Source organism: Dasypus novemcinctus, chromosome X, assembly GCF_030445035.2.
Source record: "Dasypus novemcinctus isolate mDasNov1 chromosome X, mDasNov1.1.hap2, whole genome shotgun sequence".
NCBI lineage: Eukaryota > Metazoa > Chordata > Mammalia > Cingulata > Dasypodidae > Dasypus > Dasypus novemcinctus.
The window spans coordinates 115,215,323-115,242,414 of NC_080704.1; the positions used below are offsets into that span (position 1 = coordinate 115,215,323).

The 27,092-nt window shown below is 40.6% G+C and overlaps 1 protein-coding gene across 6 annotated transcripts in view; it reads left to right on the forward strand.

Moving 5' to 3' along the window:
• Window positions 1–2,384: 2,384 nt before the first annotated feature.
• The window catches only part of MID2 (midline 2), a 127,565-nt gene continuing 102,857 nt past the window's right edge, over window positions 2,385–27,092 (forward strand). For 2 of the 6 annotated variants that reach the window (XM_058291483.2, XM_058291485.2), the window contains exons 1-2: window positions 2,790–3,119; window positions 15,185–15,900. In XM_058291483.2, the coding sequence (XP_058147466.1) occupies window positions 3,116–3,119; window positions 15,185–15,900 (720 nt within the window). In that variant the 5' untranslated portion in view covers window positions 2,790–3,115. Of the gene's footprint in view, window positions 2,502–2,598; window positions 2,648–2,784; window positions 3,120–15,184; window positions 15,901–27,092 lie in introns of those variants that run through there. The other 4 variants (XM_004466332.5, XM_004466331.5, XM_058291484.2 and 1 more) reach the window with 4 other exon arrangements.

Sequence of the window (27,092 nt, forward strand, 5' to 3'; positions counted from 1 at the left end):
TATTGGACTTACTCCACTCAGCTAACATGGAGTTGAAGAATGTCAACCACCACACCATGGAGCCTAGAGTGCCCACAACTGAAAGCGGGAGGATTGCATCCAATATCCATGTGGAATCTAAACCCTCTCTTGACATAGATGTGGAATGGACACAACCAAGCCAAGGTCCACAGGAAGGAGGAATACAGTAAGGATCAGAGCGGACTTAATGATATTCTATTCATGAACTATTGTGGTTAATAATCGAGAAAATGTGGCATTGATGTGGAAAAAGTGGCCATGGTGGCTGCTGGATGTGGGGAAGGGGAGGAAGAGAAGAGATGTGGAGGAATTCTCGGGACTTGGAGTTGTCCTGGGTGGTGCCCCAGGAACTATTGCCGGATGTTGTATGTCCTCCCATGGCCCACTGGATGGAACGTGTGAAAGTGTGGGCTATGGTGTGGAACACGGGACATGGGGTGCAGCGATGCCCGGAGATGTACTCACCAGATGCAATGGATGTGACATGATGATGGGGGAGAGTGTTACTGTGGGGGGAGTGGTGGGGTGGGGGCGGTGGGGGCGAATGGGGACCTCATATTTTTTTAATGTAATATTTTTAAAAAAATGAATAAATTGAGTAGAATTTGAAATAAAAATGAGGGGTAGGGTGTTTTCTAAAGGATGATCAAGGCCATTATAAGTAAATCTCTTCTACTACCTGTTCTACCAAGAATCCTCTAGCTTTGTTGTGGGAGGTGGGGGTGGGTGGCTGGGATTGTCCATGATAAAAGCTGTAACTTCTTTTCATTTTAGAAAATTCTCCAGCTCTGTGTGGGGATCATATCAAGTGAGTCTGAAAAAGAATTCACAGGACCATTTGACTTCTGGTTCAACTTTGTTTGGGTTCAGCATTTTTTTTTTGAGAAATACCTTTTCTCTGATTCTTTAAAAACTACAAAAGCAACATATGAATAAATGCCCATTGTGGAATATTCAAACAGTTAAAAAGTATATAGAAAAAAAACTGAAAGACCCCTTTACACCCACCCCAATTCCAGGCTCATGCTATTTACAGTGTTCTCCTAGGTAATTTTCTATGCATTTACCTGCGTTTATATATATGTGTGTACATAAATAGAATAATCTGTATGTATTCTATATATCCCTTCATTCTATTTAATATTTTGAAAAGGTAATACATGCACAGAATAAAAAATTCAAACAATACAAAAGGGCATATACAATGTAAAGTACTTCTGCCTACGCTTGACTCTCCAGGCAACCAGTAATAGCAGTTTATTAAGTACCTTCGTAGAAGATTCTATTCATTTACAAGCATACAGGGACATATCTACACTAGTAGCAAACCATATGCAGAGTTCTGTACTTTGCTTTCGTTCATTTAGCAATATCTCAGAGATTGATTTATATATACATATATATAAATATACATATGTAATTTTTTAAATGACTGAATTAGTTATTTATCCACTCCCGTGTTAGGCAGGAATCAGCTGACTTCTGACTCATCTTTTATTTCTCTTCAGGCCGGACTTTCATCAGGATAGCCTGGTTGTGATTTTCACCTTGTTTCCACCACAGTACTCTCTAGCACAATTGTTTAACAGGGGTGTTGGCTGATTACTATTTGGTTCCCTGACTGGATACACCCAGAGCTACCTCGATTTCTCTGGACTTGTTCCCATGCACACTAATAGGAAGCCTATGTGTGTGTGTGTGTGTGGAGGGGGTGTTAATTCCCATTTGCTTCTTTCTATCTCCCTTTTCTCCCTTTTAAATCCCATGTTAGGAACATAGTCTTCTTTGTGGCCTCTTCCTCCTTTCCTGTCCCATCTACTCAGTGAGTGAGGCAGCAGAGCTAACGACAGGTCAGTGGTGAGTCTGGGTCCAGACCAATGGGATGTTCTGGGGCTCCATGTGGGCCAGTTAGCTTATTAGGGACACCAAATACCTGAAAAGCTGGCATCTGTCCCATTGTCCTCTTAGTAAAACTCTCGTTTTGATTATCAAGAATTTGAAGGTGCAAAAGAAACCCTACTTTCTTTTGTTTCATTTGTTTTGGTGGCTTTAATTCATCCCCATAACTTCTTGTCTAAAGCCAAAAAAACAGCCATTCTCCCTCTGTAAAAAGAAAGAGGGGTTGGGTTTCCTTCAATTGTCTGCCCTTTTCTGTCTCCTCCACTATTTTTGTTTTACTCTGTAGTTAACTTCGCGGAGAGCGGCTTCATCGTTGGACCTGTGCGGTGGTCCCAGGCACTTTCTTTTCAACGCCTATTGCAACAGCCTTTTCTTTTTGTTGTTCTAATATGGGTGTTTGTGGGTCCAGGCGGTTGGCCAGTGGGAGAAGAGTTTGGCCATAGTCTTCTGCATTCCTCACACATTCTGCGCTGTCTTGCGCGCGCTCTCTCTCTCACACGCACGCACCCGTTCGGGCCCCTCTCGGTGTGTCTTCCTTCAAGATGACAGGGCGCTGGAGAAAAGGCTGCTGGAATCAGCGGGTAGGTACAGTAGTAACTCGAACCCCACCCACCGGCTGCCTTTGCTTGCTCAGGTTTCTCCGGTCACTCCTGCCAGGGGAGAAAACATGTAAACGTGCCTCCAGAGGAGTGGCTGGGAGACCTGGGAGCGGCGGGGGCGGAGGAAGGTGAGTCCGGGAAGGTGGCGGAGTGCTCCTGCCGCCGGGTCCTTCGCAATCCTCCCTCCGGGAGTCAGCCCAGCCCCTTTTGCCCCCACCCCACCCCTTTTTTCGAAGGGATTGCCTTTTTTTTTTTTCCCTCTGCGGCGGCGGAAATGACAGTGTGGTGCTGCCGTAGTGTCATGGTGCTGCCTCTGGACTGAGGGGTGAAAACTCTTAAGTTTGGCTTGGGAGACCCGGCCGGGGCAGCGCCGCGGCCGCCGTGCTGTCCCAAGCTGGGCGCGTGGGCGGGCGGATCCCCGCTGCTGCGCGGCGGCGGCGGCGGCGGCGGCATTGGCGAAGGCGGACGGCGGCCTAGAGCTGTGGCGGCAGCAGCCCGGGAGCTGGGTCTAAAGCCCGAGCCAGCTCGGTGCGGAGGGAGGCGAGCGCCCGGCGCCCTCCGTCGCGTTGAGGAGATGGCTGGCACCCGGGAACGCTATGGGTAAAATGCGCCCCCCTCGCCTCGGCCCCGGGGGTCGAGCGCCGTCGCCTGCGCGGGGCTCGGCCCCGGCTCCTGCCGCCCTTCAGGTGTCGCCGTGGCCCGGCCAGGGCCGAGGGCTCCGGGGCTGAGCGGGTCGGGATGACCGGGCCTGTGAGGCTCGCGGCCGCGGCGCGGCTGCGCCGGGCCCTGGGTCTCCGTTGCGCCGTTGGGGCCCGGGCTTTTGCCGCTGCCCTCCTGGGACGGGAGTTTGCCCTCTGGGGTGAGGGTGGGGGCAGTCCGAGGCCTCCAGCGCAGCCCGGCCGGCTGGGCAGTAGAGCGGCCCCCGGCGCCTGGGCGCGAGTCTGGGAAAAGGGCACCGCCGCCTTCCCACGCTGCCGGTGACTGCAACCTCCTCGGCCCAGGCTGCGCCCCTTGGACGGCAGATTGCCTCGCGGTGGCTGCCGCAGCAACCGGAGATGCTGCGGACACACTGTCGCGGGAGGCCTAGCGAAACTTAATCCAGGGGAGCAATCATCGGGTCTCTGTATGGGTGGTTCATTATTTCTGGCCTAGCTGTGAAGCAAGCCAGTTCACTGGCGGAGAGGGGAAACTTACGGATTTCCACAGGACAGCCTTTGACTGAACTGGGGGAGAGGTGGGGTTTTCATATTCCTATCTCGTAAGAATTAAGTAAATAACGGTGGAGTAGATTTACAGAAACATTTGTTGATGATAAGGTTTAGGTTACTTAGCACTTCGTGTGCAGCACAATATTAATTTTGGGGGGCGTTTCTTCTCAGAGCAGGAAATTGGGAGCCTGTGGTCGCTGGGTTCTTAGCTTTCCCTCTTCCACAGTCTCCTGCTCACCTTCGTGCTCGCTCACCTTCTTCCTACGTTGTTGCACACCTACTCACCCACTCAAATCTTCCATCCTACCTCACTCCACCCCCGCCCCCCCCAGCCTTTCCCCCTCAACCTGGGCACTCTAGTAACTTCTCAGCTGTGCAGCCTTTTGCTTCTCAATCACTTTGCCATTTTCAGGATTTCTAACTGTGGGGTGAATGGATGGTAATGGCTGTGTGTCTTTGGGGTGAAACAAAAGGGAGAGACCCTTAAAAAGAAATACATTGGAAACTTTAAATAGACAAGTGCTGTGCTGTGTGTGGGTTGATATTTGTCTGATTCTCAAATTAGACCCATAACACTTCCTTTAACCCCGTTGAGTCCCCTTCCAGTACTTTAATAGGTACTCTGGCAATGCTTCAATAGAAAGCGGGGTGGGGGAGGATGTGGGGGGGGGCAGTCTGAATAGGGAGTCTCTCTCCCTACTTTTCTTGGACCATGAGAACAGTGTTGCTCCACCCCAGCTGGGTACCTCTTCCTCCAGCACATCCTCCATTCCACTTGCTCTCCACTTACCACTGTTCTGAGGAGGGAAGAGCCTTTGCTATTTTTATATATAACTACCCAATTAATTCAGTTAACACAGATATATAATGTGAATTAGATTTCTCCTGATTGTTCTTCACAACTTGATTTCTGTTATTTATATACAGGTCTAGGAACCAAGAAGATTAGAGAGTTCATCCCAAGTCTGATGTTGCATGACTATGGCTTATTGGGGCAGTCATTTGACCTTTCTTTCATAGTTGGTGCACTTGTGTAAAAAGGCATAATATTGTGTACTGGGGTATTCTGAGTCTTGGCTTGGTCCTTTGAAGATGAAAGGTTTCTATAAACCCTCAGCTTTATACTTTTCAATAAAAAGTGCTTTGTTTACCTTATATTGTGATAGTGGAATTGACTTAGTGTAAATAGGAGCCCTAGTTTATTGGAAACCTTAACTTGCTGCCCTGGGAGCCGAATCTATGACTGTGCTTACGTCTAAGCCTGTTTTTTAATGAGCATACAAATTAATGAAAACATACATAAATCTAGGCATACAGTTTAATGGTGATTATTTTAAATCTGGCTTAAATCATTTCTAAAGTACTCCAACCTGAAAATCTGAGCCAGACTTATTTGAAAACATAACCTCACCTATTTTTAGCCTATATGGGGGCAGTTAATTTCTTCTGAAAAATAGCATAAATAATTTTAGATGAGGCTATATAAGCCTGATTAGCATCTAGCCACAGTGAGTCAAAAAATATTTATTAAGCATCCACAGTGTACAGAGTCCTTTGCTGACTGGGCCGAGGCCCCAGACTTGGCCCAATATGTTGGCTTCTTACTTGTTGGAGGCCTCCCTCCATACTTGCAGCTCCAGGATTAGGACAGGGAGGGGCTATGCAGGGCAGGGATAGAGGCTAGCCACATGAAGGGACGATTGTTTCCCTCTCATTTGCTGTCACGACTACTAGAATTCTCATCTAGCATGTTGTACCTTGCAAGGCCACCTCTGGAAAGTGTTGCCACAATTCAGAGTGGCTTGGTTGCTTCATGAACATATCATGTGAACAATGCAAATTGATTTAAATGAAATTGGTTTCGTTAATCTCTCTCTAAGTGAAGGGCAACTTGCCCCAACTTGCAGATCCTAAAACAGAGCCGGTGGAGTCTCATAATTGCTTCCAAAAATTGCTCTGCCTTCTGAGCCTGTCCATTCCCTCCTCCCATAAAATCTGCTGACTAACAATTGAGACGAAGTTACAGAAGAAGTATGTCTTTACTACTCAGCAAGCCTCATTGGCTTGGTGAAGAGGAGAGAATATCATCTTTTCATCCCATCCCTCAGTGCTCCAGTTCTCTCTCTTTCCCAGCAGGGAAAAGGAGGTGAAGCTGGGGCTGAAGCCCAGAATGTATCTCAAATGGCTCTTCTCTGGAAGTACCTGTTTGGCCTTGTATGTGTCTGTCATTCAAACCTTTATGGATTTTGGTAACTTCCTAGCTGTTAGGCTATGGGACTGCTGCTGGTGGAGGCCAGGGTGTGTGTGCTCCATTTCTGTTTAGCATTAAATTTTTGTCCTTTCTTGTGTACAAAGGGGAAAATGGAAGAGCTGTTTGCAAAGTACCTCCTGGCTTAAGCTGCACATATTGCTTCATCAAAGTTTGGGGTGTATACTATGTTGATACTGGATATAGGAGAGTTCAGGAGAGTTCAAAACTGTTTTTTTTTAGGAGGTACTGGGGATTGAACCCAGAACCTCATACATGGGAAGCAGGTGTTCAACCACTGAGCTACATCTGCTCCCCAATGAGAGTTGTTTTAGTTGTTGTTGTTTGTTTTTAGGAGGTATCCAAGATCGAAACCAGGACCTTGTACCTGGGAAGCAGGCACTCAACCACTTGAGCTACATCCATTGCCCAAAACTGTTCACTTTTTGATGAATGAAATTTTGGGACCAAGGTGGTGTACTCTAATGTCTGCATTTCTGGGCTCTTAAAAGCATTGTGTTCCACCACTGAGCATTGTTCAGAAGAGACTAGGAAAGTGTTTTTCAACCAATGTTTTAGGTCATACTAGCATGCAAGAAGGCCTTATGAGTCGTATTGAAATTTTCCTTTTTAAATTCCAATACCATTTATCCTCCTGTGCAGAGTGCTATTCCCTGTTTTATTTCCTTTCTCCTCCAAGGATCAGTATGTTTCTCTCTCTACTTTAATGAATTGAAACTCTGCTAAAAGTTGTCCTTGGGCACTGGAGGTCCGTGGCTCTTTCCACTTGTTTATCTTTTTCTTCTTCATGACGTTAGGCAAATATAATCTTTTCAATAATCAATCTCCCAGATCCTGCATTTTCCTTTAGAAATTTTATAACCTACTAAGACTACTAGATGTTATAAGATGTCCAAAGTGTGGTGAAGGAGTTTCCAGTCACGTGCCAACATCCCACCATGTGGAGTTCATCTGAATGTAAACTAAATGTTGGGTCAGCCTAAGTGGGTTAGCAAAGTATCATTTGTAAAAGTTGTCCTACATGGGTTCTTGTCTCACTGCAGAGCTCTGACTGCCTGACCTTGGGCTTTGTCTCAGTCTCTTTCCTGCAGGTCAGACTCCTGCTTGATGAAGGGCATCTCGAATCGCTGGATTTTCCTCTTACAGAAACCAGACAATCTGATAATAAATCCATTATATAATCTAAAATCCTCCTGAAATTTACAACCCTAGTATTTACAATTTCCCTGTTAGGAGCATAAGGTATAGATATTCTAGACAATGCTAATACAGGTCAGTGGAGTATCTGTACGTATACAGTCCAGAGATAGAAAAATGGTCTACTTTTGTCTATAGTTCTTTGTTCAGTGTTGCTAGGATCCATGAGGTTCCCGGGGGAGTAGAAGCTTGATTTCAAGTAGGCCTTTGTTCTCTGTCTCTTGTTTCTGACCTGAACTTGGGGACCTCTCAGCCCAATATTGAATAGCATGCCCTACATAATATATTACCAATTTTATTCTGTAGAAGTAGAGATGACTGCGTGTGTCACTGAACATTTATAAATTTACATGTATTTCATTGGATGACAGAGGTTGGGAAAAGCAGTCCTAGAAAAGATGAAAAGCTGTACTGGTAGCAGTAGGTAAATTAAGTTTGCTCTCCATTTGTTCTCCTAACCTTGTAACTGCCAGTGTAATCTGCATAAGATAAAGGTGTTAAGAATTGTACTTAGGATTCCTGTCAGTTATATATTACCTTGAATAATATGTTTCTTGATTACTTAATCTTTTGCTTTTTTACCTGATTTAGGAAATTAAGTTCTTCTATTTTATATTCATTTTTAATGTTTATGATTATTATATTGTATAAAACTCAGTGGTTCAATTTAGGAGCTAATTATTGTAAAGAAAATATAATTAAATCTATGTGTTATAAAATATTAAGTAGGCTGTAATAACCTATTGGAGATCTCTCTGTCCATAATCAGCCTCCAGTCCTGAGTTCTCCCTGTGTGTGATGAAAGTTTAAGAGAAAAGAAGAGACATTGGTCTTCCCTTGCAGGGGATCCCAGTCTAACGGGGGAGACATGGGAGCATAAGAGATGTTACAGTCAGACCCGTGGTCATTCAGGAAACTTGAGGAAGGGTGCGCTTGTCCTCCAAACATTCATGGCTTTCCTTAATAACTTGCTTTGTATCTCTCATCTGTTGAGTATGATTATAATGCCTATATTTGTAAAGCAAGTTGATAATTTTTATTTTATCCTCATCTGATCCTCACAAGAGCCCATGAGATAGGTAGGCCAGGTATTACTGTTTCCATTTGACAGATGAAGAAGCTATAGCCCAGATAGTTTAAATGTCTTATCTAGGATCTCTCAAGCTAATTTGACTTAGATACAGGTCTACAACCAGGCTTTATTATGAGGATCAAATGAGAAAATGACATTGAAACCATTTTGAAAAGTATTTGAAAAGTATAAGATACTACACAAAAGTATTATGATTCATTATGATTACTGACCATCTAGCCATTTTTTCCAGATTTCTATTTTCAATCCTTATCTTGTAAAGTGAGAAGTCTAGGCATTGGTTTCATTTTATAATTCCCAAATGATCTTTTTTGAATGTCAGAGGCTTCTTTTTAATGAAAGTTCCTAGGTGGTTTCATACCCTCAGCTTCCTATCCCTGTCATATCTGTTCTCAAATCCTAGTGCTGCAGAATTTGGTTGTCTTCCTTCTCAATTCCAGAAGATGTTCTCATTAGTTTATAAACCCATGGGACTCGTCTCCCCTTCGGTTGTCCTCTGGATCACACATTATATCTTCCTTAAGGTTCAGCAGGCAAAACCATCCACCATACTTTTAACACCATGGTTTATTTCCATTTCCTCTGGTGATGACTCCCATTACTTGTTAACCTTTCTAGTCATACTTGTAAATAAGATTTGTGTTCTTAGGAGCTAGTTTACAATAATCCAAGGTGTCTTTCCTATGTGGTAACAGATAGCAAGAGTTTTAGAATAATAGGATATTAGAACCAGGAAGCATCATAAAGAGATCATCAGATAATTCCAGTAAAATTTGAATGGCAAAAGGCAAGGAGACAATTTCCAGTGTTTTAAGGAAGAACTCTTGGGACATTAATGTTAATATCCTGAAGAGTGTTTGTTTCACACTAATTTGCTTAAAACACCTACAACTCAGCTAAATTCTCAATCTATAGCCCAGAGGTCAGTCTTGGTTTCATATTCACTGCTTTTCTCTGAAGAAGGGAATACTGTGACTCCCGAGGGAGGTAGGGAGAGCCCAGAGCCGTGCACTATAGACCTGGAAGATGAAAACTTGATGAAATAATAACTGTTGAAATGTTGGCATTTAATTATACAAATATTTGAAATCATAGAATTCTTCCAAATACAGATCATGGACTCTTTCTCTGACCAGCTAACTGAATGCTGGATTTGGAGGGCAATGCTGAAATCAGTCTTTCGTTTTGTAAGTGTAGATTACACTTGTAGATTAAGATTTTTTTTAAAAACCTGTATCAGAACTCCTCATTATTTCTAGCTACTCACACAGCCTTATGGTTCCTTCCTGTAGCTTATTCTCATTGACTTCTTTTTTTCAGGGATCTCAGGCCAAAGGAGGGTGTGGGGTAAAGGTAAACTATACAGAAACAGTTTTGCTTTGCAGTACAGCAAGGGCAAATACATAAGCCTACATAATTTATTTCCCTCTTATAAATGACGACGATCTGACTACATTGCAGTAACCAAATGATTTGGAAGGAAATTCATCAGTGTATAAGGACATGCGCATTTGTTTCTCAACATGGCAATTGGCCTTGTCCTCCCAGGCATTTCATCAAAATATATTTATAACAATTCATTGTGTTTTCTGGCAAAAGCTCCATGATTACCTGTCACTGGGTCACACTCTATCGGATTCACATCCCGTCTTTATCCTTAACACACTTTCTTAATTCTGCGTAGTTTGGTCATTTGTAAACTTTTTGAAGTTGCAATACTTTGCCATTGTTTTAATTTTGTCCTACCATTCTCTCCTACTAAAATATTTTGTGATATTTGTCTTATATATTTTAAGTGAATAAAATTGGGAGCTGAGAATTTCCTAACACACTTTGATCATTAGAGATATCCCAAGGTACTGCAAAACCTAAAAAGGGAATTACTGATCTGGAAAAGCAATTGAAAAGAGTAAGTAATCCAATGGAGTTTAGAAATAATACATAATTACACAGGTGGCAGTGTAGTATTGTGGTTAACTTTTTTTTTTTTACTGTACGAAATTCTTTTTGCTTTGGCTCTTATTTTTTTAATTTTTTCTTTATTTTCTTTTAAATGTTACATTCAAAAAATATGAGGTCCCCAGATACCCCCCACACCCCTTACCCCACTGCTCCCACATCAATAACCTCTTCCATCATCATGGCACATTCACAGCACCTGGTTAATTCTTCACCCTCTGGAGTCAGAAGACCTCAGTTTGATTGTTTTTATTAAGTTCACATACCATAATATTTACCATTTTTAAGTATGCAATTCAATGGTTGTTAGTATATTCACAAAGTTGTACAACCATTAACCACTATCTAATTATGCAGCATTTACATCACCACAAAAAGAAACCCCATACCCAACAGCAGTAACACCCCATTCTCCCCTTCCCCCCAGTCCTTGACAACCACTAATCTACTTTCTGTCTCTATGGATTTGTCTATTCCAGACATTCTATATAAATGGACTGTTACAATATGTTCCCTTTTGTGTCTGACTTCTTTCACTTAGCATAATGCTTTCAAGGATTATCAATGTGGTAGCCCCACATCAGTACTTCATTCCTTTTATGTCAAAATAATGTTCCATTGTTTATCTATTCATCAGTAGATGGGCATTTGGGCTGTTTCTACTTTTTTGGCTAGCATGAATAATGGTTCTATGAACATTTATGTACAAGTTCTTGTTTGAACACCTGTTTTTACTCTCCTGGATGTATACCTAGGAGTAGAATTGCTGGGTCATGGAATAACTCTATGTTTAACCTCTTCTTTCCAAAGCAGCTGTGTCATTTTACATTCCCATCAGCAATATAGACAGGTTCGAATTTCTCCACATCTTTGCCAATACTTGTACTTTTCTTCTGTTTTGATTACAATAATCCTTGTGGGTGTGAAGTAGTCGCTTGTGTGGTTTTCATTTACATTTCTCTAATAATTAATGATGTTGAACATCTTTTCATGGGTTTATTAGCCATTTCTGTATCTTCTTTGAGGAACGTCTGTTCAATCCTTGGCCAATTTTTAATTGGATCATTTGTCTTTTATTGTTGAGTTGTAAGAGATCTTTATATCCCCAGATACAAGTTCTTTATTAGAGATATGATTTGCAAATACTTTCTCTCATTCTGTGGGTTGTCTTCATTTTCTTTACAGTGTCTTTGAAGCACAAAACCTTTACTTTTGATAATTCCAATTTATCCTTTTTTTCCTTTTGTTGCTTGTGCTTTAGGTGTCATATTTAAGAAACTATTGTCTAATCCAAGGTCATGAAGATTTTCCCCTGTGTTTTTTCCTAAGATTTTATAGAAATGGATCTTTGATCCATTTTCAGTTAATCATTGTATATAGTGCAAAGTAGTGGTTCATCCTCACTGTTTTACATGTGGATAGCCAGTTTCCCCAGTACCTTTTGCTGAAGAGACAATATTTTCTCCATTTAATGTTTGTGGCACCCTCTTAGTCAATTGGCCTTATGTGTGGCCTCATAAATGAGAAATGAGAGAAACAGATGTTTGAAGAAGTTGAAAAAATAATCAATTCCCCCAAGTTGGTTAAAGCAGTTACTCTATGATAATAAAATAGAAAAGAATATAAATAGTACAGAAAAGTTACTTACAATAATCAACCGACTGTAACCACCTTATATTAGTCTTTATAGAGTTGAAATCAATTAAAGTAGATTATTTTAGATGACTGGTTCTGGACCTTCTGTCAAGGACTCTTTTTAAAATATACATATTTTATTTTTTTTAAAAGGTACTTAGATTCCACTAAATGTTATACAGAAAATATAAGGGATTCCCATATGCCCCACTCCCCACCCTTCCCACCCTTTTTCACATTAACAACTTCTTCCATTAGTGTGGTATGTTCATTGCAATTGATGAGCACATTTGGAGCATTGCCACTAAGCGTGGATTATAGTTTACATTGTAGTTTACACTCTCTACCACTCCATTCTGTAGGTTATGGCAGGATATAATGACCTGAATCTGTAGTTGTGATGTCATTCAGCACAATTCCAAATCCCGAAAATGCCCCATATTACACCTCTTTTTCCCCCTCCCTACTTTCAGCACTTCCAGTGGCCACTGTCTCCACATCAATGATATAATTTCTTCCATTGCTAGAATCACAATAAATCTATAGTATAATACCAGGAAGTCCACTCTAGTCCCCTGTTTCCTAACTATAAAATGATTATAGTATTAGTACCCTCTCACGGGCTTCTTGTAAGAATTAAATAATGTGTGTAAGGTGCTTATCATAGAACCCAGTATAAAGCAGGTGCTCATAAATGCTAACACTCTTCTTCTCTCTTCTAGTTTAAGGGATCCTTAATTTAACAATTACTTAATGCTTAGTTTTTGCAAAGCACTGTGCTATGTATAGAAATATGAAATATTCACTGCCCTCATGGAGCAGGGAGAGTTAGCCAATGTTTTAGTAAGGTAAAGGCTGCTGGGAGCAATTTACACAAAATGGGTTGACTTTTACAATGGTGATTACCAAGCTTACAGTTCAGAGCCTGGGTAAATGTCCAGATCAAAGATTCATCAGGCAATGCCTTTCTTCCTGAGGACTGGCTCCTGCTGGTCCTGGATTCCTCTCATATGGCAGGACACAATGGCAGCATCTGCCAGTCTTGGTCTTTGCCTTCACTCCTGGGCCTCGTGCTTTCAGCTTCTGGAGTCATCTCTGTCTCTGCAGCTTTTTTCTATGTCTGCAGCTTTTTATTCCTCCATTTATGAAGGGCTCCAGCAAGAAGATTAAGACCCACCCTGGATCATGCCCTACTGAAGTGCTCTAATCAAAAGGAAGCTCTCTTAACTGAGTCTAATCAAAAGGACCCATCTACATTAGGTTGACACATACAGGAGTGAATTACCTTTAAGAACAGGATTTTCTGGGATCCATAAAAGACTCAAACTGCCATAGCCAGTGATACTGTATATAAATGAAATAAGACAATGTTTTGGAAGCCACCAGTGGTTGAATTGATAAACAGGTAAATGAGAGAACTAAGTTTCTAGGCGTGGATGGTAATATTCACCAGATAGGGAAAGTAGGAAGAGGAGCAGATTTGGAGGGGAAATTAAGAAGTTCATTTATGGACATGTTGAATTTGAGCATCTGAAGGATATCTGGTGGACCTGTTTAAGGCAATATTCCTGCCTTGAATTGAAGGTGGGAATATATGACTCTAAAGTCTCTTCCCAATTCTAAGATGTTTTGAAATATGTGCATTTTAATTACTTTATTTTTTAATCTCTATAGATGAATCCTGATAGATGTATAAGCTAAAAAATATTAGTAAACAATTTTCATGCATTTGTAAATTGTAAAATAAGAATACCACATGTTTCACTTTTTAAAAAGTGCTTATACATACATCTGAACCTACTAAATCAACTGGAAGTGTCTTTTACAAAATGATTTTTCATTTTTGCAGCCCAATTTCCTATAGATTTCCTTTAAACAGCCAGTCAGTTTAATGCACTTAAAAGTTTTGATTTAGAAACAGCTTTTAGGGATATGTCTTTTGTACTTATGCACAAGGTATAGTTATATTCAGTATTTAAGTATCCTGTAAGAGATCCATGTGCATATCTCTAATAAATGATGATATCTGAACAAATAACAACTGCAGACTCAAATTTTCAGGCCCTACTGAGGGTCTCCAATGACCGTGAGATGATGAACAAAAGTTGTTAAAAAGCACAAGATACTTTTTTCTTTCCTATAAATAGGATTAACATTTTCAGTCAGTAAGATATATTTTGTATTTTTCCTCAGTTAAGTCTTAACTTGGAATATTTATTTGAGTTGACTTATTAATTGAAGACCCTTAGCAATATGTCTCTGTTCAGCTCAGAAAAATGCTTGTGGTATAAACAGATGGATTGACCAAGAGGTTAGTTAATTGGATGACTTCTTCTCTGAGGCATGCTAAAATGAAGGTTACCAGATCTGAAAATTTCTGGTTGTCAGAAATTTTTGACTGCTCACTTTGCTAATTTATATCTAGATCATCTGTTATGTTTTTGGAAGTAAGAAAAGACACATGGGGAAATGAGCTTCATAAGCAGTTTTATGCTAGTTCAGTGAGTGTTTAATAATAAAATCAAACTGAAGCCACAAGGTAGTATGTCTTTATCATTTATCAGCAATGATTGCTAAGGTGAAAAGCTGAAATAATTTCCCATTCAGCTTGATGATAGGAAGGGTTTTCTGAAGGCAATGGAAGAAAGAGCAAGTGAGAAATATCCTCTGTCCCTAGTAACTCAGTTTACTAGAAATGGGATGTAAGAGAAATTTCCATGTGTGGTAATAGAAAGTAATTCAAGTTTACACTCTGAAGAAGAACTTATTATCCTGCACTAAGAACTACATTTTTCTAAATCCCTCTCTTTTAAACTCAGGCTCACAGAATGGAACTCATTTCAAGAACTAGAGCGTTATTTTGAAATATGGCTCTGTTTTCCTTCCACTAGATGATATAGGAGCAGCTCCTATATCTTACCTTGAAGTGAAATAGAAAACAATATTGGAGAATGGAGGCAGAGTTTTGCAGGGCCTCAGGCTCATCGAAGTCCAGGACAAGCAATGTCAGTGAGAATATGTGAGAATACTAATGTTGTGAGCTGGAATAGGAATGTTAATCAGGAAACCATGATTCATAGGTGGCCACTAGAGTCTATATATTAGTGTGGGAAAATAAACTCAGGCATGTGTCAAAAATGGAGGGGGAAAAAGGCTTTCTGATTAGTTCCCAAATTGCTTTCCTATTGCTCAAGCATCCCTGGAAAGTCCAGTATGTAAGGCCTGCCTTGGTTAATGTATAATTATGCCACATCCACTTCTTCTTTGGAAATGCTTAATAATTCTTGCTTTGTATTCCTTGCAGGTGACAGCCCAGCCTCTGTGGTTCTTAATGCCTCAGCAGGATTTTTTTCACTAAAGATGGAAACACTGGAGTCTGAATTGACCTGCCCAATCTGTCTAGAGTTGTTTGAAGACCCCCTTCTGCTCCCTTGTGCTCATAGCCTCTGCTTCAGCTGTGCCCATCGCATCTTGGTCTCAAGCTGTAGCTCTGGTGAATCCATTGAACCCATTACTGCTTTCCAGTGTCCTACATGCAGGTATGTTATCTCACTGAACCACCGGGGCCTGGATGGTCTCAAAAGGAATGTGACCCTGCAGAACATTATTGACCGCTTCCAGAAAGCTTCAGTAAGTGGGCCTAACTCCCCGAGTGAGAGCCGCCGGGAAAGGACTTACAGGCTCAACACCACCATGTCTAGTGAGCGAATTGCTTGCCAATTCTGTGAGCAGGACCCACCAAGAGATGCAGTGAAAACATGCATCACCTGTGAGGTCTCCTACTGTGACCGTTGCTTGCGGGCCACACACCCCAACAAGAAACCTTTCACCAGCCACCGCCTGGTAGAACCAGTGCCAGACACACATCTTCGAGGGATCACCTGCCTGGACCATGAGAATGAGAAAGTAAACATGTATTGTGTATCTGATGACCAATTGATCTGTGCCTTATGCAAACTGGTGGGCCGTCACCGAGACCATCAGGTCGCGTCCCTGAATGATCGATTTGAGAAACTCAAGGTAAGGGACCTTGGAAATATCCCTTGTACAACTTTGTCTTTTTATAGACAGTTATACAGTTCTTGGGTTTCCTAATAAAATGGGTAATTTTTCCTATATGACAGGTTAGTTAACTGCCAGCTGTTCTCATGAGGAATAATCTTCTAATCTGCAAACTCTTTCTGGAACCTAATTAATCTGTTGTTTAAACCTATTTGCATTCATATGCCTCTGGTCAATTTTGGGGTGGGGCGTTGCTTAACCCATGGCCTACCACACCAATAGTCTAATCAGAGAAACTGGACCCTCTGTTTTCTGTGAGTGGCATTGAGCACTACGTATCTTTGCTCTGGTCTTTCCATCTCTTATTTTAAGTATGTGAATACCTATGCAGCATGCATACTACAGTTAGCATGCATGCTGCTTTGTGTATGTGTATATAGCAATGGAAAGATTGGGTGTGTTTTGTGTAGGTGTGGTTGGAGGTGTCTGAGTGGTATATAGGTGAGATTATTTTGTGGAGGACATTAGTTTATGTTTTTGTACATGCTCAGTAAGTAACAGAAACAAAAGTTTGGCATTGCCTGCTGTAAATTGCCATAAGCTCTTAACATGGGGCTAATTCGGTATACACAAAGTCAAGAAGAATAATCAAATAACTGAATTTAAAATTTAACCTGAAGGCAATAAATATTTAATCCCTTATCAAACTCATTGTGCCAGTGTTCATTTTTGTGGGTTACAGACTGAAACACTTGTTTGCAGTCCTTGCTTGGGAAGTTCCTAGTCTTTATGTGTAGTGAACAGAGCATTTTTTTAAAAGATTATTTATTTTATTTATTTCTCTCCCCTTCCCCTCCTCCCCACCCCAGTTGTCTGTTCTCTGTGTCTATTTGCTGTGTTTTTTTCTTTGTCTGCTTCTGTTGTTGTCAGTGGCACAGGAATCTGTGTTTCTTTTTGTTGCATCATCTTGTTGTGTCAGCTCTCCATGTGTGTGGTGCCATTCCTGGGCAGGCTGCACTTTCTTTCACGCTGGGCGGCTCTCCGTACAGGGTGCACTCCTTGCGTGTGGGGCTTCCCTACACAGGGACACCGCTGCGTTGCAGGGCACTCCTTGCGTGCATCAGCACTGCGCTTGGGTCAGCTCCACACGGGTCAAGAAGGCCCGGGGTTTGAACCACGGACCTCCCATGTGGTAGATGGACGCCCTAACCACTGGGCCAAGTCCGCTTCCCAGGACAGAGCATTTTTGAAGTTTCTGTGCTGTATGATATTTATATTCAAATCCCAGTGCTTATTTTTTTAAAGCTTTTCTACCTCACATAGATACAACAAATGTAGGATGAAGCAAATTTATTGCCATTACCTTCCTGCCTTGTGGTATAAATTTGCTTAAGAACGGATCTATTTAACAAAGATTCCAGAAAAATAGTGAATAGGATTCAAAAATTGGACCTGGGTACAAAGGCCAAGCTAGAAGGAAGACCTAGATAGGGTGGAAAGAGAGCAAGAAGGGAGTGGAGATTTTCCTCCTGTCATGCTCTGGCAAACTTCTTGTAATTTAGGTAAAAATTTTTGGTATTGGTAAGGGTAGTAATATTCAGAGTAGAATGCAGTTTCCCTTTTGTAATTCTATGCAAGCAATATTGAGAGTAGTCATCCTCTTTATTTGTGGATTTACTTGTATCTAATATTTATATAATTGTATAAAATTCAGTGTAATCTGTTCATTTCACTCAAGGTGATACTCTCATTCATATCAAGACTGCAGAAAGGAATAATCTCATTGACTTCACTTCTTAGAATCATAAAATACTAGGCCTTGGACTTGGTGTAGTTCAATCCCTTTACTTCAAAGTTGCATAAACTTAGACTTTGATAGATTGTCACAGAACTGTTTAGTAGGAGAACTGAAACTGGGACTCAGCATGTAGACCCTGAGTTAAATAACCTTTTTTACCTTAGCCTGCTGCCACGTTGTTTTGGATCTAAGCTTTCCCCATGAAATGTGATCTGAAACTTAACCTTATGCTCCAGCAACTTCACATTTCCTGGGTCATAGATAAACAATTAATATCATTAAGGAAAGGACATATATAAACTTAGAGCTTCATAATGACAAAAGCAAAAGGTGGGGGAAGGGTTGTGGGAAGAGTTGGGGCTATGGAGAGGATGGAAAAATCTCTGCCAAATATTTGCAGGTGTTGGGACTATAATAAGGCATTGGCCTTGAGAAATATTCCAAACAAATATCTGTATCCATATGTACTGTTGAGATAACAGAAATACTGGATAGAATTTGCCTGTATCCGCAGAACACCAGATATTTGAAAACATCCAAAAACATGAAAACATTGGATGATTGATTAAATATTTGGCATCGTGCAGATATAGCCCTCATTTCTGGGGATGGATGGAATTCAGCAGCATTTTACTAAAGGGTGATTTTTGGAGAAAAGAAGGCCAGATTTTGAATAGTTCCCCTTTAATTTTTAGGAAATGTGCAGATAATTTTGATTATAAATTAAGTGGAATTTTTTTTGCTCATATTTGAACAGAGAGTGGAAACATATGAATCATTCCTAACCATGTGGTTTGTTATGTTGTCTGGAACATCTTGAACTTTGGGGAGGGAGAGGGAGGTACTACTTTTGTGTGTGGGGGAGCTCACTTTGGTTTGGTGCCAAATGTAAAAGGATATTAGTTCTCCACATTAAGCAGGGAGGAAATCTGACTTTTAGTATCACATATACTCACTTCTTTGGGTTAATTTTAAACTAGGAAAACATTTAGGATTATCCCTTTAAACTGCTTGGTTCTTCCCCAAGGAGAAAGCCAACTGTCAGAAGCTGTGGGGGAAACTGCCTGAGCATACTTCCCTGGCCTTGAGAGAAGCACAGGAGTTCTATAGGAGAAAGGAAAGAATGACAATATATATTTAGTGATTTGCCTTTCTGAATAGTAACTGATATTGTGTTTATTTTTACTTTTTGGTTCCACAGCTTCATTGTGGGATTTGTAATTATTCTCTGTACTACCTCCCTGAATAGGATTAGTGGTTTCTAATATTTATTTGATCGATAAAGAATAAACAAACCGTTACATTATGGATGAAAGGTCTTAATAACCAGAAGCCAGCTTGTCTTCTTAACATGTATTCTAAGTGGATTAGAGGGTTTGAGGAACTTAATATAGTTTCATGATTCTTATTTTGTTGTTAAGTCTACCTGTAGGATTGAGAAACAGGACACTTGCCCTTCAGTAGGCTACCAAGTAGTTCAAGTATTTCTTAAATTTCAAAGTATATGTGTGTTCATGATAGCTATTACATAAGACCTGTCTGAGTAATTATCCTCCCCATTACCTCTCTCTTTTCACTTACTAGTCCCAGTATATATCTTGGTTCATGATATGTACCTCATTTCCAAAGAACTATTTCCCATTAAAAAATTTTCATTATCACCTGAGTCCTTCCTCTTAGGAAAGATTGATATTATTGTATTACTAAATTTTGGACTTATAGAAAAGATTCAAATTTCAGTGGCTATTACTACAGACCTGACCTAAATATTAAAAATCCCTTATAACTTTTTTCCCCCGCTGCCTATCCATCTTTTTCCCCCTGCTGTTCTTAAACATACCCAGACTAGTCTCCAGCCTGCTAAACATACCATTCTCTTTTCTGGCTCTTAATTTTCACTCGTGCTATTCTCTTGGCCTGCTTAGGAATCCTGCCTATTCTTTAGTGCTCAATTCAGACCCCACAAGGCCACTCCAACCCACCCCAACTATACCATACATTCCTTGAGGCCAGGCACAAATGTCTTTTATTTTTTCAGTATATCACTCAGTGTCTAGCACACATAGTATATGCTCAAGGAATCCAAATGTTTTAAGTGTTCATAATGAATTTGTAGGAATTATACCAGCCTCTGTAACTTGCTTTGGTTCTCGTAAGATGTAAATTTGTCTTGCCAGTATGAATACTCTGGAAGTCTGAAAAAATCTGTGAACTACTGACAATATAAAAATCCAGAGTGTTAGCAAAAGTATGGCATGTCCTTAATTTTAAGTGCCCATTCATTTTGATTCCTGATTTTCCAACTGCCTAACTATATGGTGACATCCGTATAAATCAGATGTTATTATTTCCAATTCTCTTTGAGACTGATGTCTTCTCATTTCTATGCCCACAGCCTGCCAGAATTATAGCCAATGAAAACTAGGGGGAATTGAGGAATTTCCTGAAAGGAATAAACAAGCACAGTTTCTTTTTCTCATTACATTTCCGTAAATTCGCTACCACAAATAATTCTTAAATTCAGATACATTTACATATCATGGATCTTCTTGTTATTAAATATTACCTGGCACTATAATAAGCTTTTTGTCATGGGAAAGTAATACACACACACACACACACACACACACACACACACACACACACAGAAAGAGATGATAGAGAGAGCTAAAGATTGCCAGACAAAGAAAAGAGGTAGGAGACTTGGAGAATGTTCAAAGGAAAGATATGAGAGTTAAAAGGTTGGAAAATATGTTATTCTAGAATCTTACCATAGTTGATTATTTGTCCTTTTTTCTACTCAGTCACTTTCTGTCATCCACACACCCATAGTCACTCAGCTGCCACCTTCTCCCAGTCATTTGTCTATTAACCCACTTGACACCTACTTCTGTCTGTCAAGACTCTTACCCTCTCAACTTATTTACCAGTGGGCATTTGGCTCTTTCTGAGCCACTACAAGTATGAATATGAGAGATGTAAAGGTTAAGAGACTGGGTTGGGAGGGATATATATATATATATATACGTATATGCATGTATCTATATATACGAGTATGTGTCTTTCTGCATGCATGAGTGGTTAAGAATGACTTTTTTGTGTATCTAAGTTTATCTATAAATGTGTGTTACTGTATATGAGTATGAGACAGTGTCTGTGTTAATGTTTTGTGGGTGTATTTGTAGATAAGTTGGGTGTGAGGGGACCATGAATGTAAGGGAAGCTTTCTGTAGCCACCTGAAGGAAAGTTTGAACCTCAAGAGAACATGTCTTGAGACTAACAGTCTCCCTCATAAATGATCTAGATCACATATCCTGGTGAGAAGAAAAGTGTTCAGTAGAGGCCAAGGTGGGTTGCCAAAGATCACACCATAGGTAAGGGAACAGAAAAAGTTGTTTTTAATTCCTTTTCCCACATAAGCATGAATCACTGTACCTAAAGATAATAAGAGTAAAGCATTTGTGTCAAGATTTGAGCTTTCTCATGTGGTGGTGGTGATAGTGGTGGACATGTGTATCAAGTTGGGGGCAATAGCTGTCATACAGTTTTCTAAGCTAAACTGGTCTTCAACTCAATCATAATATAATAACATGACTTTAAAATGCTGTTTGACCTAATGTAAGGGGGAAATGGAAAGGAGAAATGAGTTTATATGGGTACAAGTCTCTAAAAAAGAGTCTGGAGGTTGTCAAAAGGATTGCCATTATGCACACCTGAGCAGAGTCTCAGAGACAGATAAAGTAGATACAACCCCAGGTATTGGTTCTTTTGAGAGATAAAGAGACCCACGGGTTCTATGGTCATGGCAGATGGGGTTCACTGCCATGTCAGATGGCCCTTCTTTGGAGCTGGTGTTTCTGCATGATGGAACTGGACTCAGATGGGATCTCTTTTCACAAGACTTTCATGCTACTTTACTGGAATTGTAGTTGGTGTTGGGCTTTAAGATATATTTAGGGGATTTGAATCTCTGAACTGACAATATGATGACCAGGCCCTGAGCCTCAACAGACTTCAGCTCCTACACTCTGATTTATTGGACTTACCCCGCTCAGCTAACATGGAGTTGAAGAATGTCAACCACCACACCATGGAGCCTATAGAGTGCCTACAACTGAAAGCAGGAAGATTGCATCCACTATCCATGTGGAATCTAAGCCCCCACTTGACATAGATGTGCAATGGACACAACCAATCCAATGTCCACAGAGAAAATGTGGCATTGGTGTGGGAAGAGTGGCCATGGTGGCTGCTGGGTGCAGGGAATGGGAGGAAGAGATGAGATGGGGAGGCGTTTTCGGGACTTGGAGTTGTCCTGGGTGGTGCTTCACGGACAACTACGGGACATTGTAGATTCCCCCAGGGCCCACTGGATGGAACGTGGTAGAGTGTGGGCTATGATGTGGACCATTGACTATGGGGTACAGCGATGCCCAGAGATGTACTTACAGGTGCAGTGGATGTGTCATGATGACGGGAGAGAGTGTTGCTGTGGGGAGAGTGGGGGGTGGGGGCGGTGGGGTTGAATGGGACCTCATGTTTTTGAATGTAATATTTTTTAAAAAAATGAATTAAATAAAAAAATTAAAAAAAATTATTCTTGCAAAGTGATCTGACTTCTCTCTGTTTTCTTTGGTCTCTTAACTGTTCAAGACTGGCTCCTTATTTATAATATGTATAAATTTGTACATGTTTGTGTATGTGTGTGGGACTAAAATGCATTTTATTCTATCTGTACTCAAACTATGGTCTCGGATGCACTTGAACCCCTGTTCTTTTCCTCTAAGATTTATATTAATTTCTCTGGGTCTGTGATCATATAGAATTAACAGAGCCCTGAGTTGAAAGATGTTTCCAATTGTTTCTTAGGTTTGAGAGCAAGTTTAAGCAAATGGACACCCTGTTATCTGTGTTCTTATATTTCCATTTTTTTGTGTGTGTTTTTAAAAATTTCTTTTGCCTGGAGATGTTTCCTCATTAACATCTGAAAGGAGCTAAAATCATTAGTTTGAGAACAAGTTACAAAATATTGACTCAAAGATTGTTCTTGGGTTGGTGAAAATCCTGTCTGTTATTGTTGGACAAAGAAACATGACAGAAATATAATATAGATGAGGTAAGATTAAGGAAACAAGAATTATTGAATGCAAAGATGTGTAGTTTAAAGGTGATAATGTGATAATGGCTGTCAAGTTTATGGAAGTTTGATATAATGAGATAATGTCCTGTTCTTTATCTCCCCTCAGGATAGAATAGACCATAACTTAAACTGTAGCACCAGGAGTATAGGCCTGGGATTGGTTCATTCATTAACAAAAAATTAATAAACATTTATTTTGTTTAGTGAACACTTAAAAGTGTTCAAGATCTTGTGGCAGGAACTGGGGACATAGGTAATAAGGCCCAGTCCCTGCCCCAAAGGAGCTTTGAGTTTAATAGGGAAGCTAGACAAGTCAATTAAAAATTCCAATTCAGTCTGTTACATGCCATGTCAGAGATTTGCACAGGATGCTTTAAGCACAGAGCAGATCAGGGAAAGGAAGTCATGGAACTCAAAATCAGGGAATTGTGAAATGATTTGCTGGAGTAGAAGGGGAGTTGGGCAGAGTCTGTGAATAATTAATTTGACAGGACTTGGTGAATGACTACAATGGTTATAGAAAATGGAGAGAGCTAATTAAACATGATTTTTGACTGGGATGTCTTGAAGAATGGTGTATTGAAGGATAGAAGTATGGAAATTAGATAAAGGGCATCAGTTTTGGTGGGATGAATTGACTTTATATTTGTCTTTGATTTGCTGAACATTATTAGGTGACAGGCACCAGCATAGGTGTTGGGGTTACAATAATAAAGAAAGACATAGTCCTACCCCTGGCTAAGCTTAGTTTAATGTGGGGAGACAGACAATTAAGAGCACAGTTACAAATAATGTGATGAGTGCTGTGGCAACGGAAGTACAGGGGGTTGTAAGAGTTTGTAGGAGGGACATCAAGAGACTTGGGGGCAGGTTTTGAAGGCTCATGGAGTGGTTGGCAGGAGACGGAGTGTTCTGTGCAAGAGAAAATAGTTTGTCCAAATATCTGGTGGGAAGAAAGCATGGGGCTCTCAGAACAGAAAGAGTGAGTGTCCTAGAGGGAATTGAAATTCACGCCTTTTTGTTAGCTGAAAGGTCAGGGATAGAGAACAAGATTTGGTTGTCTTTAACATAAACATAAAGTAAAGCCATGCAGTAGTGAGATGAGTGAGGGCCAGGGATTGAACCTTGCTGTACACTAATGGTCTAGAAATTAGAAATGACGGAAAAGCAGGTGAAGGAGAAAGAGGAGAATATATATGAAAGGCAGGAACTGAAGAATAGTGCAATGAAAATCCAATATTGAGGCCTCTGGGAAAGTCTTGTTGGCTTTGTATTACTATCACTAGTGTTATCAAGATAAACCCTGGATTTGGGTTTTTCCTACAGGTTTTCTTTTAGAAGTTTCAAATAATAATTTACACGTTTAAGCTGGGAATTTAATCATGCTTTGCACCGAAAAGAGGGGAAAGAAAAAGATGCTTAGTGGTTTGTGTAACATTCTTGGTAAGGGAGTGGGGAAAGGGGAGGGTCTTTGTTAGATGGTTTCAGAACCTTCTGAAAAGAAAGGGGATGGCAACCTGTTTCACCTGGCTGTGTTCCAGGGGTTGATCATTCTCTAATAACAAACCTCAAATAGAATAGACCTTTACATCCAGTATCTTACTTGCGTCTCATTCTGGGACATAGCTGTATCTATAGAACAGCAAATAAATGTTTGGAGAAGGAATAAACTCTGGCATAAAGCTGTGGGCTTCAGTTTGTGGAGCAGATGGTGTGTTCTGCTGTTGAAAGACCATATGTAATTGATACATAAAGTGACAGACTGAAGCAAAAACAAAATAAGTATTTTAAGACAAGCAGTTAAAAAAAGAAGGCAGAGTATGACCCTAAAAGCTTGTAAAGATTCTGGCCACTGGTTTTTGGAAGAGCTGGGAATGTAGCTATGTGGACAGTGTGTTATAAAAGGGCATGTTGAAGATTATTTTTAAAGGTGAAGTTGTCTTACTTCATTTGAGAAGGCTCAAGTTTGAGAGGGGTGACCTCTCTTCCCTTCTTTCCCCCGCCAAAACTATGTGGTTTAAAGAGTTAGTGCCATAGGCTCCAGATGATTCAATCCCCACATTAAAATAGTTGGAATCTTGTTGAGGTTTAGATAATATTCTTGTATCATTTAGAAATCAAGAAAAAATACAGACACTCCATGGCAACTACATGGTTTTTTTTTTCCATTTTGGTTTACTTTATGGTTTATATATATTTTTCTTTTTTTTTCTAATTTTTTAAATTAAAGTTAATAGATCACAAGGAATGTTACATTAAAAAACATAAGAGGTTCCATATAACCCACTCCCCATCCGCCCACCCCCATCAATTTTGTAAATTGTATTTTTTGAAGGTATTTACATCTCAAAAAATGTTACATTAAAAAACATAAGAGGTTCCCTTATACCCCCCCACCCCCCACCAACAAACTCCCTCATCATTATGGCACACTCATCGCACTCGGTGAACACATTTGGGAACACTGCTGCACCACATGGATAATAGTTTAAACTGTAGTTCACATTGTCCCCCAGGACATATGTTGCAGGACATATAAAGTCCAGCAAGTGACCCTGCAATATTATTTAGGACAACTCAAAGTCCCAAAAATGCCCCCACATCACGTCTCTTCTTCCCTCTCCCTACCCTCAGCAACTACCGTGGCCACTTTCTCCACATCAATGCTACAATTTCTTCCATTACTACTCACAATAGTTCTATAGTAGAATATGAGTAAATCTACTCTAATCCATATTTTATTCCTCCATTCTGTGGACCCTGGGTTGGTGATGTCCACTCCACCTCTAGATCAAGAGGGGGGCTTAGATTCCACATGGATGATGGTTGCAATTCTTCTGCTTGCAGTTGTAGACACTCTTGATTCCCTGATGTGGTGGTTGACCATCTTCACCTCTCTGTTAGCTGATCTGGGTAAGACCAATAAACCAGAGAGTAGGAGATGCAATGCTGCTGAGGCTCAGGGCCCAGCTGACCCATGGACAGTCCAAAGATTCAAGTTCCCTGAGTGTACACCATCCTTTGTGCCAACTACAGGTTCAGTAAAAGTGCTAGAAGAGGCATGTGTAGAAAGGTCACATCTGAGTCCAGCTCCATCACTCTCAGTAGCACAAATTCCAAAGTAGGGCCCTCTGACATGACACAGAACTCCAAATCCATCTTCCATGACCATATACTCTGTGGGTCTCCATAACTTTCAGGAGAACCAGTACCTAAGGTTCTATCTACTTTGGCTTTTTCTGGGGTCCTGCTGAGGTGTGCATAAGTGTAACTGCTCTGATGACCTCCCAAATCTTTTTTGAAGACTCTTAGCCACATAAACTCATTTGACTTTTCCATTCCACCCTTTTATTCAAGGTGAAAAGAACAGTTTTTACCACCTGATATTACATGTAGGCTGAGATATTCTGCTGGTCTGAGTTAACCCTTTTTTTCAAGGTCTCTTTCTAGGTACATCACCACTAGTGATTGGTAGTAATCCCTCAGTGCCAGGGAGGCTCATCCCTGAAAGTCATGTCCCACACGGGGGAGAAGGTAATGCATTTTCATGCAGAGTTTGGCTTAGAGAGTGGCCACATTGGAGCAACATGGAGGCTCTCAGGAGGTAACTCTTAGGCACCCTGCAGCTCTAGGCCTAGTGCATATTTCACGCACACAGGCTCATAAGCATAGTCATCAGTATCAAGGGCTCTTGTTGGACCATCCTTCTTTATTGGTCTTTGCCATTGCACTTGGGGGATTGTTGCTGCTCCATTGGGGAATGTGATAGAGCTCCCTTGGCTAGGAGCTCAGTATTCCCTCAGTTGTCATTTTTAACTGTAACCACTATGAAAATATCCAAATATTTTTATGTGCCCTGTATACATGCCCTGGAGAGCTCCCTCCCAACCATGTACCCCCATCAGTAACACCCCACATCAGTGTTCCTCCCTGCCATAGTTGAACCTCTGTGTGGTTCAAAATTTCTTCAACAATGAAGCCTAATTTATTGTCAAATTCAATTAATAGGAAATTGAAATATAGTGATGGGTTTGAAGTTTAGAAATAGAATATATACTAATTTCAAAATACTGAAATAAAGTAAAAATAAATTGGTGTATTAAAAAATGAAAAATATTATAAAGCTTTTTTAAAAACATTTTGCCTTTCATCACTGTAATAGATGTTGCCCTGTATGTACAGTGGCAAGGCACTTTATTTCATTTCTTCCTCAGTGTCAACATCCTTTCATTTTTTTTCATTTTTTTCTAATTTTTAGTTTTGCCTTCAAA